We start from the raw sequence: 18,647 nt of genomic DNA on the forward strand, positions 1-18,647 counted from the left end.
CTGTTAAATAGCCTAAGAATTACAAATTGTATGCCTGTTTTGAGGGAAAAGTACAGGTTATAGAATTATACAAGCAGACATAGTATAAATAAAATATTCATATAAAAATAGTCTCTTACAAAATATACTCTTATCCTATGGTTCATTTTCCAAAAGGTGGAAGTTTGTCTGGAGTTTCATATTTATTTTTGATGTATTCCAAACTGGATTTTCATAACGCTCCTCTTTAATTGGAAAAAAAAAAGTGTATTGTAAAGAGATTATACTCACTACCAGTTTGATTTTTCCAGACAACTAGCAGCAAACAGAAAAAAATTATAAAAGATGCCTGCTTTTGTACTTAAACATCTAGTACTGCAGAAAATATCCTGCAAATCCAACTAGTAGAAATATCCGAGTAAAGAATAATATATACAGCTTCAGTTTTTCCCTTGCCGTATCTACAAAATAATTATTCCACAAAGAAAGCAAGCTATCTACTTTAATTGCAGAATAGTTCCAAAAATGGTGTAGAGTTCTTTTTTATTTAAATAAATTAATATTAGTTTTATGTGAATAAAGTGTTAAATATTGCTATTATTATGCCCAGATGTCCCAAATCCCTGTGCTAAAATCTGCAGCACAAAAAAAGAAAGGCAGATAAACCAGTGTCTACAGAAAACGTCAACAGTTCTACTTGCTGTAGCAAATTGTGTGAAATGGAAAGACAGGCAAGACCAGCAGAAGCTTTTCACAAGTGTAGAAACCTAAATCTGCACAATCCACACTTCAGTAGAAATTCACACCGGAGCATTGTCACCCCATCCTGTGCAAAGACCATTTTAAAGTTTTGTTTCTTTTCCCCCACCCAACCCATCCCTTATGCACAGTAGCTTGTGTATTTAACCATTTTTTTCCAAACCAAAAGAGTCAGTTGCCAAGCTCTCCGATTTTTTCCACTTGACTGGGTGTTCTTTTCATAAGGCAGTCATTACATTAAGCTTTGGAGGTGCAGATTCGTTTAGATGATTTTTTTCCTCTGTTTTGTGTGTCAAGTGGCTTGTTTTTTGTTTTGTTTTGGGGTTTTGGGGATAATTTATACAAGTCTTTAATGTGTATCCACATAAGTACTGAAACATGAGAGGAAAAGACAGATCCGTTCATTAGCTTTTCTTTTGGAAGAAAGCAGGTCTTTGCTACAGTCTTGAGTAGTTGTGTTGAGCTCATGTGCAAATGTATTCATTCCTAGGGATCTAGAGTCACCTTCCCCAGCCACACTTTCATTTACAGGTGTACACTTCTGTTCTTTCACTGCATGTATTACACTTTACATAGCAGCACCAATGAAATTTACAGTTGCACTGCCACACTCGTGAGTACTGGTGTGTATTGTAACCTCGACCACAACACATCAGATCACAGCCATTGGTCTGCTGGGCTGTTTTGTTGCACATTCTGCCCTGTGTTCCCACACTGCCAGTGACAGGGTCTTCTTCACAGTAATTTGGAGATTTTTCTATGTACACTAAATCTGTATCCATGGGTTTGCGGTAGGAAAGTGGCTTCTTTATTTTAAGGAAGGTTGGACGCTTGTTGCGACTTGCCCTCACCGGTTCAACCTGAACTGCTTCATTGTATTTGTCCTTAAGGATGTAGCCCAGCTCCCGGAATTTAGGAAGGGTTGTCCAGCATGTCTTAGTAGTACAAGATCCTGAAACTCCATGGCACTTGCACTCTAATTTCATGTTTTCTTCAAGAAACTAGATTTGAAAGAACACAGAATGTGTTAAAACATTAAGACTCCATCAAAGAGACATTCATCTGATGTAATAAAACTATTGTTCTCAAATGTGCTCTTTATAATAATGGCTACTAAACCCAGGTCAAAATTCATGCCCGCCCAGGCTGCAGATCTCACTTGCTGGCAATGTAATTGTCACAGGCATCAAACTCCTATTGATGTCAATTGAGTTCTGTCTCCAGAACATGCACAACTGATTCCCTCCCTACTCCATGTTGATCAGAGAGGAGAACTTTATCCAATTTCAAACAAAAGCAAAAATGGTGTCTTTACCAACCAACTGTGATCTTCACATTGCTTACTATGTGTTTATACTGTGCCCAGCATGATGTGTCTATATTGCAATTTTGGCATATGCCAAGAAGATGGGGAGTTGCAGAGAAGCACAAATAACACACCTCAAGTATGGTATTTTCACATGAAATCTCATATATACCACATTCTGAAAATGCAATGATTTTTGCTACAAATGGATTATGCAAGCCAAACTGGGAAAATAAATTCCATTCCAGTACTTAGACCTGAACATGGCATGAAACAAACTAGTGAAAAACATTGCAGGAAAACTTTCACCCGTTTCTCCTCATGGTAATGTATAGCTAGACATACACACACAAATGCTGCAAATTAATGTTACATCTAAGAAAATCTATACATTACTTTCCTATGTAGTAATTTTATTATGTGCCATGTACTCAAGTCTATTCTCCATGTGGAGAAGAAGACAGAACCCTTTAGTCTGTAAAATTCTCGGCCTTCATTGTAGTACAACTGTAGATTTCTCTTCCTATGTAAAGCAGGGATAAGAATGAGAATGTAGAATTCTTTAATATTTTAATTTGTCGTCATCAATTATCTTTGATTTTTTTCTATTATCTCTTTTGGTAGCTTAATGCTTCTCTAAGGCACCACCACTAAAGCGTGCTTGTTCTACCTGGTCTATGTCTCTTACCCCTGCTCCCCTCCCACCTCTTCTCTCTTTTTTTTTTCTTTTTTAAATGTCTCTTTTCTACATCTTGTCATCTTCCTTTTTCTTTCAGGGGCAGGAAGCCCCATAGATTCCTTATCCCACTGTTGCCTCCTTTCAACCCCCAGATCTCTTGTTAGCTTACTCCTGTACTGTTCTTCTGCTGCTGCTGGTTTCCAAATGCTGGCAGAAGACAAACTGACTCATTTAGTGCTAGCTGTATGAGCCCCGTAGTTGAGTTTGCGTACTACCTGCATTGGGTTAATGTAAAAAATACATGGATTTCATATACTTCATTTTGCGCTGGTATGCCAGATTATGAATTGTGAGACGGCAAAATAATGCTACAGGCTAGATTCGCCTATGCCTTAAGGCAATGTCTCCAGTTGTGGAGTGATTGTCAAGGGTGCAAGAGGCCTAAAACCTTCTTTCTCAAGGACTTGCAGCTGGCCAGCACAACCCCAAAAGTGAGCAGCCTGCCAGGAATGGACATGGCCAGGGTGACCTGGAAACTTGGAGCATCCCTTCAGCTGCCTTTGGCCAATGCATCTCCTGTGGATTCCCAAATCAGTTTAAAGCTCCCCACCCCTGTGGAACCCTCATGGAAGGGTGACAGTGAAAATACTGTCTATTCTCTTAGGGGCAAAGTGGCCAGGTTGTCATAAGAAGATGCAGACTGCATTAATGGGGACAAAACCCAACTCTACATCTTCAAAGAAATGGAATGCTATGTACTTAGGACAGTCTTAAATCACAACACAAATGGTGGGCTTCTTAAATTGGGTGCTACTTCATCCCAACCACAGAATTTTAGTTAATATCTGGTGCTGACCAGACCAATTCTTGTGCAAGTTAGGGTTACTGAAGATGGAAAAAATCAAGCTACTTTAAACATTGCAAGTATAGGTGTTACACTTATTGCTCTTATATACTGTAACCTTATAGGCCGTATAGTAACTGGTATTGCTTAGTCTTCTGAGGAAATTTGGAACAATATTGTGTGTCTGCTACAAAAAATAATGTTACTAGGCTTTTCTGTTTTTGTTTGAATTTTCCCAACAATGAAAAGTTGGAGTTCCAAAAACATTAGATATGGCCTGATCTCACTTTCGTTCCATGTGTTGAACTGTCATGGAAGTCATTGAGGGTGGACTGATGCCAGGATTGGTAAAGTATATAGAGAATATAATTCTGAACAGATGATAGCAATAATTTTAGGGTACAATAGAGCACATTTTGGGGAATTATGGGAGAGTTTGCATCCAGATCCAAATTTAATGATTAGCAGTGATCTATCTAACGGATGGATCAAAATCCAGATCTGGAAAAGTTTAGATTCAGATCTGCATCTGAACAACTTTGCAACTCTGCTTAAATTTAGGCTTACATTATGGATTATTCTGGTTATTTTGAGATACTTCCTCACTCATTCAGTTACTGCATTCAGTTATTGCTCCATCATTCATAATGGTAGTACATCAAGGAGATAGATGGGGAGACAAAAAAGGAGCGATCGCTCAGCAACCTGAAAGTAATATAGATTCTTTCAGCCTTATTTGTAATGTATCTGTCTTTAGAGGTGACCTGTGATACATTTCTCATATTAATAACTTATCTTGTTCAAGAGGCTGGTTTTGCAACCTAGTGCAAATGTTCAGAGTGGCAAGAAAAATAATAAAGCCTAACAACCTTGTACTAATTCTCACATGAATCCTCCATCAGAATAGTACAAATTGTCTTGAAATGGATGTTTTATTGTCAATCTACTCATGAGGTTCCCCCCAACCCCCAGTGTAGGTTACATTTTAGATAACCTCAGTTCCCTTTCAGTATATTTCATTAACATCCCGTTTACAGACAGTGATCACTGAGGGAATAAACAGTTTGGTTGGAAAGAGCTGAGTAAGCTGATGCAATGGATCAAAGATTGAAAGGATCCATGCCATGTGTTGAGCTTGCTGTTCTGTGTGATGTATCTTGATGCCAGCTGGAAATAGCTGAGGAAGTTTTCTGGGCTCAGTTAGGACTGGGTGAAAGCAGTTGGGATAAAAAGACCTGACTTCATTTGAACATGATACTTTTGAATAATAGTAAATGAACCCAAATGTTATGGGTTCTTTTTAGAAGAACAAAACAACATTTTTTGTGTTGTGCCATGCCGGATGGTGCCCTTTTAGTTGTTTTTAATGTAAGTTTAGACTGAACAGCTAACTCTTTTTGTGATTTTATGCATCATCTAGGTGGGGCAAGTTTAGAGTCACTGTGCCAAATTCACCCCGACATGTCTTCATATGTGGTCCATTGTAACTTGCAAATGCAAGTGCACTTCCCATCCCACCTCTACCTTTCCTCTTCTTCCACTCTTCCTACCTTCAACCCACAAGCCCTCTTAAAGATTATTCTCCTCTATCCCTTTCTTCCTGCTGCTGCTTCCAATCCACTACTAAGTAAGTTCGGCAAGAGACAAATCAAAACCATAACTCTGCATACAGTCTATCCTCTACCTGAAGCAAAGCAAAACTGCAATATGGTGGTTTGTTACACTGTACTATTGTGATGTCAGATGCTTGGGTTATTTGTTCTGCATTAAAAGGTACATACATTGGCACCTTAATGCTTCCGGGTTACCTCACTATCCCACTAGTAATTCAGTTGTCTTCATAAATGCAAGGAAGGACCTGGGTGATATGTGGCTACCTAAAGCAGTTGGTGAGGGGGTGTGGAGCTATTATTCTCTTTGGGCCTGGGCATCACACTGCATGTCTGCTGCTCAAAGGAAGCAGCTTACCCTTAAAAGCATCATTCTCCATTACAAAAAAATTAAACATAAAAATGCCAAGTTGCCATATATCAGGAAAATCAGGTTCTGTTTGTTTGAAGATTAAGGCCTTGTCTACACTACAAGACTATTTCGAATCTACTTAAGTCGAATTTGTGGATTCGACCTTATGAAGTCGAATTTGTGTATCCACACTAAGGACACTAATTCGAATTTCTGAATCCACATTAACAGGGCCGGCATCGACTTTGGAAGCGGTGCACTGTGGGAAGCTATCCCACAGATCCCGCAGTCCCCGCTGCCCATTGGAATGCTGGGTAGAGCTCCCAATGCCTGCTGGGGGAAAAAATGTGTCGAGGGTGGTTTTGGGTAACTGTCGTCATCGAACCGTCAATCATGCCCTCCCTCCCTGAAAGCGCCGGTGGGAAATCTGTTCGCGCACTTTTCTGGTCAGTGACAGCGCGGACGCCACAGCACTGCGAGCATGGAGCCCGCTGCGATCATCGCTGCACTTATGGCCGTTGTCAACTCCTCGCACCTTATCGTCCACCTCTTCCACGGTCAGCTGCTGAGAAATCGGGCGAGGAGGCTCCGGCAGCGCGGTGAGGAGAGTGGCGCAGACGTCTCAGAAAGCAGGGTACGCCGGGCAGTGGAGATCATGGTGGCAATGGGTCAAGTTCATGGTGTGGAACGGTGATTCTGGGCCCGGGAAACAAGCACGGACTGGTGGGACCGCATAGTGCTGCAGGTCTGGGATGAAACAGAGTGGCTGCGAAACTTCAGGATGCGTAAGGGCACTTTCCTTGAACTCTGTGACTTGCTGGCCCCTGCCCTGAAGCGGCAGGACACCCGGATGCGAGCAGCCCTGAGTGTGCAGAAGCGAGTGGCCATAGCCCTCTGGAAACTTGCCACGCCAGACAGATACCGGTCAGTAGCGAACCACTTTGGCGTGGGCAAATCTACCGTGGGGGTTGCTGTGATTCAAGTAGCCCACGCAATCGTTGAGCAACTGCTCTCAAAGGTAGTGACTCTCGGAAACGTCCAGGTCGTCAGAGATGGCTTCGGTGCGATGGGATTCCCAAACTGCGGTGGGGCTATAGATGGGACTCACATCCCTATCCTGGCACCAGCCCACCAGGCCAGCCAGTATATTAACCGAAAGGGCTACTTTTCAATGGTGCTGCAAGCACTGGTGGACCATAGGGGACGTTTTACCAACATCTTCGTCGGGTGGGCGGGCAAGGTTCATGACGCACGTGTGTTCAGGAACTCTGGTCTGTTTAGACGCCTCCAGGCAGGAACTTTCTTCCTGGACCACAAAATAACGGTTGGGGATGTGCAGATGCCTACAGTGATCCTCGGGGACCCAGCCTACCCGCTAATGCCCTGGCTCATGAAGCCCTATACAGGCGCCTTGGACAGTGAGAAGGAGCTCTTCAACTACCGGCTGAGCAAGTGCAGAATGGTGGTGGAGTGTGCTTTTGGACGTCTCAAGGGGAGGTGGCGGAGCTTACTGACTCGCTCGGACATCAGCGAAAAGAATATCCCCGTAGTTATTGCTGCTTGCTGTGTGCTCCACAATGTCTGTGAGAGCAAGGGCGAGACCTTTTTGGCCGCTTGGGAGGTTGAGGCAAATCGCCTGGCTGCTGTTTACGCTCAGCCAGACACCCGTGCCGAAAGAATATCCCAGCGGGAAGCACTGTGTATCCGGGAGGCTTTGAAAGCAAGTTTCCTCGGAGAGCAGGCTAACCTATGACTCTCCACTTGATTTTAAGAGACGCTGATCCTGGGCCTGTGTCTCTATGTGTTGAGTGAGATCTGCAGTTACATACCCCATTCTCCAAGTTTCCCCCACTTCCCAAACACGTTTTAAAACAAATTAAACGGAACAGTTATTGTTAATAAATCTTTCTTTTACTTTGCATTTCTGTTCTGGATTTGAAACATGGACGCATACTGTGCTGGGTACGGTATGCACTGATGTACAGACCGCTTGTACAATACAGGACGGACAGCCTCCTGCTCCTACATAGGTCTCTGGGGTGGGGGACGGTTTCAAGTGGTTGTGCATGTAGGGGTGGGTTTGCTGGAAGGGGCGAGTGGGGCCGTCTTTGGATAGGGATTTGGATGCAGGCTCTGGGCTGTGGGTTTGGGCGTAGGAAGGGGTGATGGGTGTGGGGGAAGGGTGAGTATCTGTCCGTGGATGAGGGCTCTTGTTGGGGCTCAGGGCAGCAGAGAGGATCGCGCCTACGGTGGAAGTGCATGGTAAGGGCAGCATGCCTTAACATTAGGGGGTGGCAGGCGCTAGGACCGTGGACAAGCGTACACATCACAGAATGACCTGGGGCAGCATACACCACACAGAGTGACCCTGGTGACTACTGACTGCAGTCTGTGTGTGCCCTGCAGTTGATCCTGCCCCCGATATTCTGTACCCTGCTAATGTAGGCTATCCCGTGCAATTATAAATCCCCTGCCCCCCCCCCTACATACACACAGTCTTCTGACATGAAAGACGTGACGGAAAGAGTGAACAACAGCAAACAGCTTTTATTAATCTACTACATAGTGGGGTGATGAAACTTGGATTTGGGACTGGGTGATCCTGTAAGGGAAGCGCTTCTACACAGTTATAGCGTCAGAGGTGTGTGGTACATTAGCGCTCAGCTGTGCTGCAGTGACAGTTCTCACGGCCCCTACCGCCCCTCCGTCTTGTAATTTTTGGTGAGGGGGGGACAGGACTTCTTGGCGTTGGAGGGTGGTTGCAGATACAGTGCAGGGGGGCTCTCTCCTCCTGCCTGCGGTCCTGCAGAACATCAACAAGGCGCCGGAGCGTGTCCGTTTGCTCCCTCAGTAGCCCAAGCAGCGTTTGAGTCGCCTGCTGGTCTTCCTGCCGCCACCTGTCCTCCCGTTCGCTGTGTGAGCGCTGCTGCTGAGAGAGGGTCTCCCTCCAGTGGCTCTGCTGGGCCGCCTCAGCTCTGGAGCAGGCCATCAGTTCAGCGAACATCTCGTCCCGAGTCTTTTTCTTTCGCCGCCTAATCTGAGCCAGCCTCGGCGAGGGGGATGCCGGGGCAGTCCGGGAAAGAGCAGAAGCTGTGTGATGGGAAACAGTAAGTGATTTCCTTGAACAGATACATGTTTGCGAACAGTGAACACAGTGTAGTCAGTTTCTCTGAACAAGACCATACAGGGCACCAAGTTCCACGAGATCTCAGGACAAGTTCGAGATTTTGGAATACGCTCTCATTGGCGGCGCCATTGCACAGGAGAGCGGACAAGCGGGGAGAGACAGCTGAATCCGTCTTGCAGACAGTCCTGTTAAGCCTTAAAGTAGATAATGCTTATCATTTAGTGGATAGCTGTGCTCTCCTGCTAAAGGCAATCTGTAAAGCAGAAAGGCTGAGCCTTTTCCAGCCCCTCCCGCCAGTGCACAGGAAAGATCAATGTATGCTTGTTCTCTGTGGCCTCCAGCACGTGGCTGTTAAGCGAGGGTCGTTGTTATGCAACCTAATTTAAAACCATTAACAGTAGTAACAATACACTAATTGCCCTACTTAGATGCAGCCTGTCTAGAACGACATCACCCTGAGGCGGGTCACTCGGAGTCAGAGAGAGCGGATGCTAAGGGAAGCCCTGCACAGACCAGGACCATATGCAGCAATGCTGGTGGAGGCGATGGTTCCTATGTACATTATGATGTCCTGGCGCGGAAGAGTGTGCTTCCACGGAGCACCCAACAAGGCACCTCTCCCCAGGACATCAACTCAAAGCGACATCAGCCCCTGCTAGAACAGATGTAAAACCTGAAGACATATCTCCACTGCCAGGATGAGCAACACTCCCCTCAACACACCTTTCAAGACTCATGGGTCCTACATGTGCCTGTCATGACATAGAATGTACCTCAAGTAGTGAATCAAATGCCCAGACAGCAGCTATGTGGATGAAACCAGACAATCACTGTGCTCTCAAATGAACTCAAAGGCAAAGCGATCACTTTATATCAGTCCCTTGAAATATGTCCTAACTACTTATGTTAAACAAACTGTTCCAACTTGTATTTTGCTGTGACACAGAGTACATTTCCTAGACCTGAAGAAGAATTCTTCTCTATAAGCTTGAAAGCTTGTCTCTCACCAGCAGAAAGAATAAAAGATGTTACCTTATGCCCCCCCACACCTTGTTTTTGTAATATTGTGGGACCAACACAGCCACGAAAACAGTGCATGACTCTTTTATTTGACACTTTCCATCTGAAGGTTTTCATATGTCAGATACCAAAAAGCAATTTTTTTTCATTTTTCAGGTTTCAGTTGTTTTGACAAAAAGTAAAAATCTTGTGCACACACACATATTTTGAATGCTGTATTTATGTATCAGGGCCCACTTAGACCCTCCTTTTAAAATTGAAACCAGACTGATTGATCCTTGTTTCATTCAACTAATCTTAATTCTTTATGAGGGCCATACATTTCCTGACAGCATTTCTCAGGGCCACCTTGACCTCTCTGTTTCTCAGGCTGTAGATGAGCGGATTAGCCAGGGGAGTCAGAACAGTGTAGATGACTGAGAATGCTTTGTTCAGGGCTCTCAATGTGTTGGATTTTGGTAGCATGTAGACAATCATGATGGTCCCATAGAAAAGTGCTACAATGATGAGGTGAGAGGAGCAGGTGGAAAAGGCCTTTTGCCTCCCCGTGGTAGAAGGGATTCTCAGGATGGTGCTGATGATACAAACGTAGGATGTCAAGGTTAATAGAAATGGGGAAACTGCATCTAGGAAGGAAAATATATAAAGAACCAATGTGATGAGGCTGGTGTCGCTGCAGGAGAGCTTTAGCATTGGAGTGAAATCACAAAAAAAGTGGTCCATTTCATTGGGGCCACAGAAAATTAATTGTGACATAAAAGACATCATTACTGTACAAGGAAGAAATCCACTTATCCAACACCCAGCTGCTAGCTGGAAGCACAGCCTGCCATTCATACGGGTTCCATAGTGCAGTGGTTTGCATATGGCTAAATACCGATCATAAGACATTGCTGCCAGGAGATAACACTCTGTAGTTGCTAGAAAACAAAAGAAAAAAAACTGTGTCATGCAGCCCCCCACAAAAATGGTTCTGTCCCCAGTCAGGAGACTGGCCAGCATCCTAGGCAGGATGGTGGAGGTGTAGCAGGTCTCCAAAAAGGACAAGTTCCCCAGGAAGAAGTACATGGGAGTGTGAAGGTGTTGATCAGTCACAACTACAGCAATGATGAGGAGGTTGCCAGCCATGGTCACAATGTAGATCACTAGAAAAACCAGAAAGAGAAAGGTCGGCAGCTCAGGGAGATCCCCAAACCCCAGGAGGATGAATTCTGTGATGGCTGTTTGGTTTTCTCCTTCTCTTTTCTCCATGAGCTGTATCATGTGACAGTGAAAAAGTAATTAGCATCGAAAAATTTGGCTGTACCATGAAATTAGGCAGATTTCTATCATTTGATTCCATAAGGGTTCCAACTGCAAACTGAGAGCTAGTTATATATTCTCTCATACCAGAGAAACTTCTTCACTTTGAGACTTTTGGAATAAAATTCCCCACCCAACCAACAAGCTGTCACCCAGTTGATTTGCCACTCTTCTGCCCCATATCCCAACTTTTTTCATTAATCTATTCTTCGATTTAAGATAAAAAGGGACCTGGGCTGGAGTTTGGCAGAACTGATTAAAAGAGCTTTAAATTAAGAACTTAGAGGAGATGGTTGGGAGATGCTCATGTAATCGCAACACCTGATTTTAACCTAGAGATGGAGGAAAATCAAGTGAGAAAGGATACAGAAATGGAGAAAAGAACAGCAGTGGATAGGAGAATGGACTTTAAGAGGAAGGATACTGCTGATACCAGTCAGACAGGTGATACGGGCAGTAGAATGACTGTACCAATTGGGTGAAGCCAAGCAGCAACAACTACAATGTGTGTACACCAGTGCATGGAGCCTGGGTAAGAAAATGGAGGAACTAGAACTAATGGTACCTGAAATGAAACCAGATATTATAGGGTGTGACAAAGTTCCTCCTCTACCTTGGTGGGTCCTGGGCTTATTGGTGCATTTTTCTAGCCTCAAAGATCTTCCTGTGATGGATCAGGAGTTGGGAGGTTTTGGAGGGAACCCGGGCCTGCCCTCTACTCCGGGTTCCAGCCCAGAGCCCTGTGGACTGCAGCTGTCTATAGTGCCTCTTGGTACAGATGCATGACTGGTACAACTCCCTGGGCTACTTCCCCATGGCCTCCTCCAAACACCTTCTTTATCCTCACCACAGGACCTTCCTCCTGGTGTCTGATAACGCTTGTACTCCTCAGTCCTCCAGCAGCACAGCCTCTCACTCTCAGCTCCTTGCACCTCTTGCTCCCAGCTCCTCACATGCACATCACAAACTGAAGTGAGCTCCTTTTTAAACCCAGGTGCCCTGATTAGCCTGCCTTCATGGATTCTAGCAGCTTTGTGATTGGCTGCAAAAGTGTTCTAATCAGGCTGTCTGCCTTAATTGTTTCCAGAAAGTTCCCAATTGTTCTGGAACCTTTCCTGTTACCTTACCCAGGGAAAAGGGACCTACTTAACCTGGGGCTAATATATCTGCCTTCTATCACTCTCCTGTAGCCATCTGGCCTGAACCTGTCACAAGGGATAACAGAAACATGGTGGAATAGTAGTCATGATTGCATATTTATATTGCATATAAATGATGAGGTAGACTGTAAAGAAATTAGAAGTGATGGAGTGGATAAGATAGAGTTTGTTTGGATAAAAATCACTTTGGGGAAGAAAGCTACTAGAGGTATCCCTGGGATAGTGCTTGGGGTGTGCTGCAGACCTCAAGGATGTGATCTGAATATGGACAGAGACCTCTTTAATGAAAAAAAAAACTACTAGGAATTGTGTGCTTATGGGAAGCTTTAACTTCCCAGATATAGATCAGAGGACAAGTGCTACTACTAACAGTAGAGTCCAGATTTTCCTGGCTGTGACAGATGAGATTTATTCATCATATAGTTGCCAAACCAACAAGAGGTGATGCCATTTTAGATTTGGGATTGGTGAGTAATGAAGACTGCATAGAAGAACTGGTTGTAGGGGACAACCTGGGTTTGAATGATCGTGAGCTAATTCAGTTTCAACTAAATGGGAGGATAAACAAAAATAGATCTGCAACTACCATCCTTGATTTCAAAAGAGAAAACTTTAAAAAAGTAAGGGAATTAGTTAGGGAAGGGGACTGGACTGAAGAACTCAAGGATCTGAATGTGGAGGAGGCTTGGAGTAACTCAGGGATAGCTCAGTGGTTTGAGCATTGGCCTGCTAAACCCAGGCTTCTGAGCTCAATCCTTGAGGGGGCCACTTAGGGATCTGAGGCAAAAATTGGTCCTGCTAGTGAAGGCAGGGGGGGGCTGGACTCGATGACCTTTCGAGGAGATTGGTATATCTCCCATCATTACATTACTTAAAGTCAAAGCTGAAGAACCCATCTGAAGCCTGCATTCTAAGTAAGGGAAAACATTCATAGGGAAGGGCAGAAGATCAAGTTGGATGAGGAATCATCTCAAACAGGTGATTAAGAGAAAGCAGAAAGCCTACAAGGAATGGAAGATAGGAGGAATCAGCGAGGAAGGCTACCTTTTGGAGGTCAGAAAGTGTAGGAATAAAGTGAGAACTGCCAAAAGCCAAGCAGAGTTGGACCCTGCAAAGGAAATTAAAACCAATAATAAAAGGTTCTATAGCCATATAAAGAAGAAGAAAATAAGGAAAGAAGTGGGACCACTAAGCACTAAGGACAGTGTGGATATCAAAGATAATGTAGGCATGGCCCAACACCTAAACAAATACTTTTCCTCAGTCTTTAATAAGACCAATGAAGAGCTTAGGGGTAGTGGCAGGGTGGCTAATGGGAACGAGGATATGAAGGTAGAAATTACCGCGTCCGAAGTGGAAATCAAACTCAAGCAGCTTAATGGGATCAAACTGAAGGCCTGGATAATTTCCACCCAAGAGTATTAAAGGAACTGGCACATGAAATTGCAAGCCCAATAACAAGGATTTTTAATGAATCTGTGCATTTGGGGGGGGTCACACCCTATGACTGGAGAATTGCTAATATAGTTCCTATTTTTAAGAAAGGGGGAAAAAGTGATCCAGGAAACTACTGGCTTCTTAGTTTGACCTCAATTGTATGCAAGGTCTTGGAACAATTTTTGAACAGAAAGTATTTAAGGACATAGAGGTGAACAACAATTGGGACAAAATACAACATGGTTTTACAAAAGGTAAATCATACCAGACCAACCCGATCTCTTTCTTTGAGAAGCTAACTGTTTTTTTAGACAAAGGAAATGCAGTAGATTTAGTCTACCTGGATTTCATTAAGACATTTGATATAGTTCCACATGGGAAATTATTAGTTAAATTGGAGAAGAAAGAGATTAATATGAGAACTGAAAGGTGGATAAGGAACTGGTTAAAAGGGAGACAACAACGGGTTGTACTGAAAGGTGAACTGTTAGGCTGAAGGGTGGTTACTAGTGAAGTTCCTCAGGGATCAGTCTTGGGAACAATTTTATTTAACATTTTTATTACTATTCTATTAGCACAAAAAGTGGGAGTGTGCTAATAGAATTTATGGATGACACAAAATTGGGAGGGATTGCCACTATGGAGGAGGACTGGAATATCACACGAGAAGAACTGGATTAACTTGTAAACCTGAGTAATAGGAATGGGATGAAATTTAATAGTGCAAAGTGCAAGGACATGGAGTTAGGGACTAAAAATAATATGTTTTGCTATAAACTTGGGATGGATCAGTTGGAAGTGACAGAAGGAGAGAAAGACCTGGATGTATTGGTTGATCACAGGATGACTATGAGCCACCAATGTGATATGGCTGTGAAAAAGGCTACTACAATCCTAGGATGCATCAGGTGAAGTATTTCCAATAGAGACAGGGAATTGTTAGTGCCATTATAGAAGGCACTGGTAAGACCTCATCTGGAGTATTGTGTGCAATTCTGGTCTTCCGTGCTTAAGAAAGTTGAATTCTAACTGGAACAGGTACAGAGAAAGGTTACTAGGACGATCAAAGGAATGGAAAACCCTTTTTTATGAGAGGAGACTCAAACAGCTTTGCTTGTTTAGCCTAGCCAAAAGAAGGCTGAGGGGAGATATGATTGCTCTCTGTAAATATATCAGAGGAATAAATACCAGGGAGGGAGATAAGTTATTTAAATACCAATGTTGACACAAACAAATGGAGATAAACTGTCCGCCAACAAGTTTAGTCTCAAAATTAGGTGAAGGTTTCGAACCATCATAGGACTGAATTCTGGAACAGCCTTCCCAAGTTAACAGAGGGGGCAAAAAAATTAACTGGCTTCAAGACTAAGCTTGATAAGTTTATGGAAGGGATGGTATGATAGGACTGCATGTGGCCAATCTACGACTGCTAGCAGCAACCATCTCCAATGGCCAGTGATATGCGACACTAGATGGGAAGAGCTCTGAGTTACTACAAACAATTCTTCCCCAGGTGTCTGGCAGGTGGATGTTGGCCACGTGCTCAGGGTCTAACTGGTCACCATATTTGGGGTCAGGAAGGAATTTTCCCCTGGGTCAGATTGGCAGGGACCCTGGGAGATTTTTGTTTTCTTCTGCAGCATAGGACACAGACCACTAGCATAAATGGTGGATTCTGTGTAACTTGAAGTATTTAAAGCATGATTTGAGAACTTCAGTAACTCAGCCAGAGTTTAGGGGTCTATTACAGAGGTTTTGTGGCCTGCAAGGTGCAGGAGGTCAGACTAGATGATCACAAGGGTCCCTTCTGACCTTAAGCTCTATGAGTCATTAAATCATCCATTCTGAGCTCCTGGCTAACAATAATCACAGAATTTCCCCAGTTACCTGGCGTTGAGCTCAATAACTTATGTTTGGCTAAGATGTACCTTCCAGAAAGGGATCCAGTCCTAATTTGAACATATCAGGAGATGAGAATCCACCACTTCCCTTGGTAGTTTGTGCCAATGGATAATCACTTCTCTGGGAAAAAACTGTGCCTTATTTCTCATTTAAATGTGTCTGACTTTAGCTTCCAGCCATTGGTTCTAGCTGTGCCTTTCTCTGTTCGACTAAAAAACCCTTTTCTAACCAGTGTTTTCTCCCCATGAAGGTACTGATAGGTGGTAATTAAGTCACCTCTCAGTCTTCTCCTCGATAAACTGAACAGATCAAGCTCTTTAAGTCTTTTACTGTAAGATATTTTCTCTGGCCTGCAGATCAGTTTTGTGGCTCTTTTCTGCACCCTCTCCAATCTTTCAACATCCATTTTAAAATGTGCTCCCCAGAACTGAACACAGTATTACAGTATCGGTATCACCAGTGCTCTCTGCAGAGGTGAACCCCCCTCCCTGCTCCTGTTCTCTGCCCCCCTGTTTATACAGCCAAGGATGGCATTAACCCTCGCCCCTCAGCACTGTGCTGGGAGCTGATGTTGAGTTACTCATCCACTGTAGCCACTACCCATGCTGTGATTAGGGCCAGGGTCAACACACGATCTGCCCCAGAAAAGGGCAGGAGGGAGGTGGCACCATGTCAGTGCCTGCGATGAGGGAGTGACACGGACCAACAGCACAGACGGGAAAGTGACTCTGCCCCTGGCTGTGCCCAAGACACAAATCAAACCACACACAGCTTCCTCTCACTCATAGCGCAGTAGTGACTGGTCCAGACACATGAAAACTGCTTAGAAGGAATAATTGGCTATTTATTAATTGCAACTGTTAATTATTGACTATCAAATCACTGATTTTTCGTGTTGTGGCAGTGCCAGGGGATCGTGTCCTTACTGTGCTGGGTGCTGTGTAAACACCAAACAATTAGTAACAATTCCAAGCTGCTAGACGGCTCAGAGGGTGCTGGGTGGAACTGCAGGCAGAGTCTGTGCCCCCTCCCACCTGCCACAGGAAAGCCATAATTCAGCACTCCCAGCCCCTCTCACTGCAATCGTACCAGGGCCTGGGGTGGAAGATATGGGGGAAGAATGGAAAGTCTTCCTATGAAAGGTACTTATCTACCCCTCTTACTGCAGCTCCTCGCAATCTCTAATGTGTTGACCTTCACAATACCCCGTGACATAACATTAGGAGCCTCTGTGCTTCTGAAAATCCCACTAGGTGCCTAAATACCTTTCAAAATGTGATCCAAAGTGACTTACCCCAGGTCACCCGGAAAGGCTGCTGCTGAGCAGAGACGAGACCCCAGGTCTTCAAAGTTGCAGGCTGGTGCCATAATTGCTGTAATACCCATCGTATGAAAAAATTAAGATAGAGAAGTCAGTGCTTGGTCAAAGGTTGTGACACAGACACAGGTCACTGCTTCCTAATCTGTAAGGATTCCAGTCTCCATTGAGTGCATCTCTAAAACACACCCTTTCCTGCGGGGAGCTCAGTACCACCCAAGAAATGCTGGCAGGCTCTCTGCTCCCACTGAAACCCACGGAGGAGACACTCAGCATCTCAGCAGTGGGCTGGGAAGGGGCATTAGAATCTGCCCCCCAGGAAAGGCAGATGAGAATCTGAGGGGCAAGGTCCATGAGCAATGAGAGAGCACGATGGTGCAGGGATGACAGACACATGGTGTGTAAAGGGCAGAGGTGAGAGCTGAGTCTCCTTTCTGATCCATCCATGTCTCTAGCTGCAAACCACAAAGAAACCAACTCTGAAGTCCTTCCTCCAGCACAGCTCCCAGCATGTGAGGACACCATTCAAGAGGGTGTCTCAGAGCAAGGGCTGTGTAGGAACAAGGACCTGAGGATCTGCCACGAGGCTAGTGACACTCACTTTCAATCCTCAGCAAGCAGCAGCGTGCTCTCCATGGCCAGGGACTGGGGCTGGCGTCAGTCAGCCTTCGTGGCCCAGCTCCCGGGAAGACCCCTGCCTGTGGCTGCTGGGACAGGCGCCTCTTGCTGCCCAGGCTGACTGCTGGCATCACACAGACCCTTAGTGCCTCCTGCTCTGGGTTGCTACAGGGTTTATCAGGGAAAGCAGCTGCCCCCTGGCCGTTGTTACTGCTGATGGGATCTCCCTTAGGACTGCTGCCTGTGATGCTCTGGGTTCCATTCAGAAGGCAGTCAATGTTTTGTTACTTGTTAAAACAGTGTATCAGCAAAGCAGGTGCAATTGGCATCCTAATCCCCAGGGAAATTAGTTACAATCTCTTTCATGATCATATTGAACTCCTACATACCACTTTCCAGCCGTGGATGTCAAAGCACATCGCAAAGGATAGTAAGTGACATCATCCCCATTTCTCAGGCGAGAAAACAGAGGCACAGAGAAAGGAGGTAATTCCCAAATGTAACCCAGCCTTGGCATAGTCAGGAATACAGCACTTTGACCCAGGCTTCCTCTGTCAAAATGCACTGACCTGGACCACACACTCCAAGACCCTTAGTCTATTACATATGGAAATCTTTAAAGGTTATCTCAGGGACTTATAAAGCTACCCTTCAATGTAGTACCTAAGCACCTTCTATGTAAAATGGATGACATTAAGGAAGCTCCTCACAGATGTCATGAAGTTTCCAGTTCTTTTCCCTTTTTGGGGTAAAAAAACCTCTGCTTTGGTATAGGGGGTTGAAACTTTTAGATTTTGTTTTCTTTTGGGGGGATTGGTAGGTGTGATTTTTTTGGGGACAGATCATCTTTAGCATCAGACTAACAATCTCACAGGGTGCACAGGGACTCTTTGCACACTGAGCACCACCCGTATCAATCTCTAGCTAGGTCCTGAAGTGCTCTGGCCCCCCGAATCAATCTCTAGTTAGGGCCTGAAGTGCTCTGTCAAATGGATCATTCTTTACCTACGTCCTGAATTACTCTGGCCACCTGGCTCCTCGAGGTAGGTCCTGAGCTGCTCCAGAAATCTCTTGCTCGGTCCTCAAGTGCTCTAGTCATTCGTATCAATCTCTAGCTATATCCTGAAGTATTATGGCCATCAGGATCAATCTCTAGCTAGGCCCTGATGTGCTCTGGCCACCCAGATCCATATCTAGCTAGGTTCTGGTCCCCCCCCATCTATCTCTACTTAGG

At 44.6% G+C, this 18,647-nt stretch overlaps 1 protein-coding gene and 1 pseudogene across 1 annotated transcript; both read right to left on the reverse strand.

The window, feature by feature from the left end:
- Positions 1-1,259: 1,259 nt before the first annotated feature.
- On the reverse strand, positions 1,260-3,004 carry LOC123348423 (protein Wnt-7a). Its single transcript, XM_044985950.1, has 2 exons — positions 2,999-3,004; positions 1,260-1,739 (listed from the first exon to the last, which is right to left on the reverse strand). The coding sequence occupies exons 1-2, from the start codon at positions 3,002-3,004 to the stop codon at positions 1,260-1,262; spliced, it is 486 nt and encodes a 161-aa protein (XP_044841885.1).
- Positions 3,005-9,973: 6,969 nt separating this feature from the next.
- On the reverse strand, positions 9,974-10,985 carry LOC123347258 (annotated as a pseudogene).
- Between the last annotated feature and the right edge of the window lie 7,662 nt (positions 10,986-18,647).

This window comes from Mauremys mutica, chromosome 13, assembly GCF_020497125.1.
Source record: "Mauremys mutica isolate MM-2020 ecotype Southern chromosome 13, ASM2049712v1, whole genome shotgun sequence".
Taxonomy (NCBI): domain Eukaryota; kingdom Metazoa; phylum Chordata; order Testudines; family Geoemydidae; genus Mauremys; species Mauremys mutica.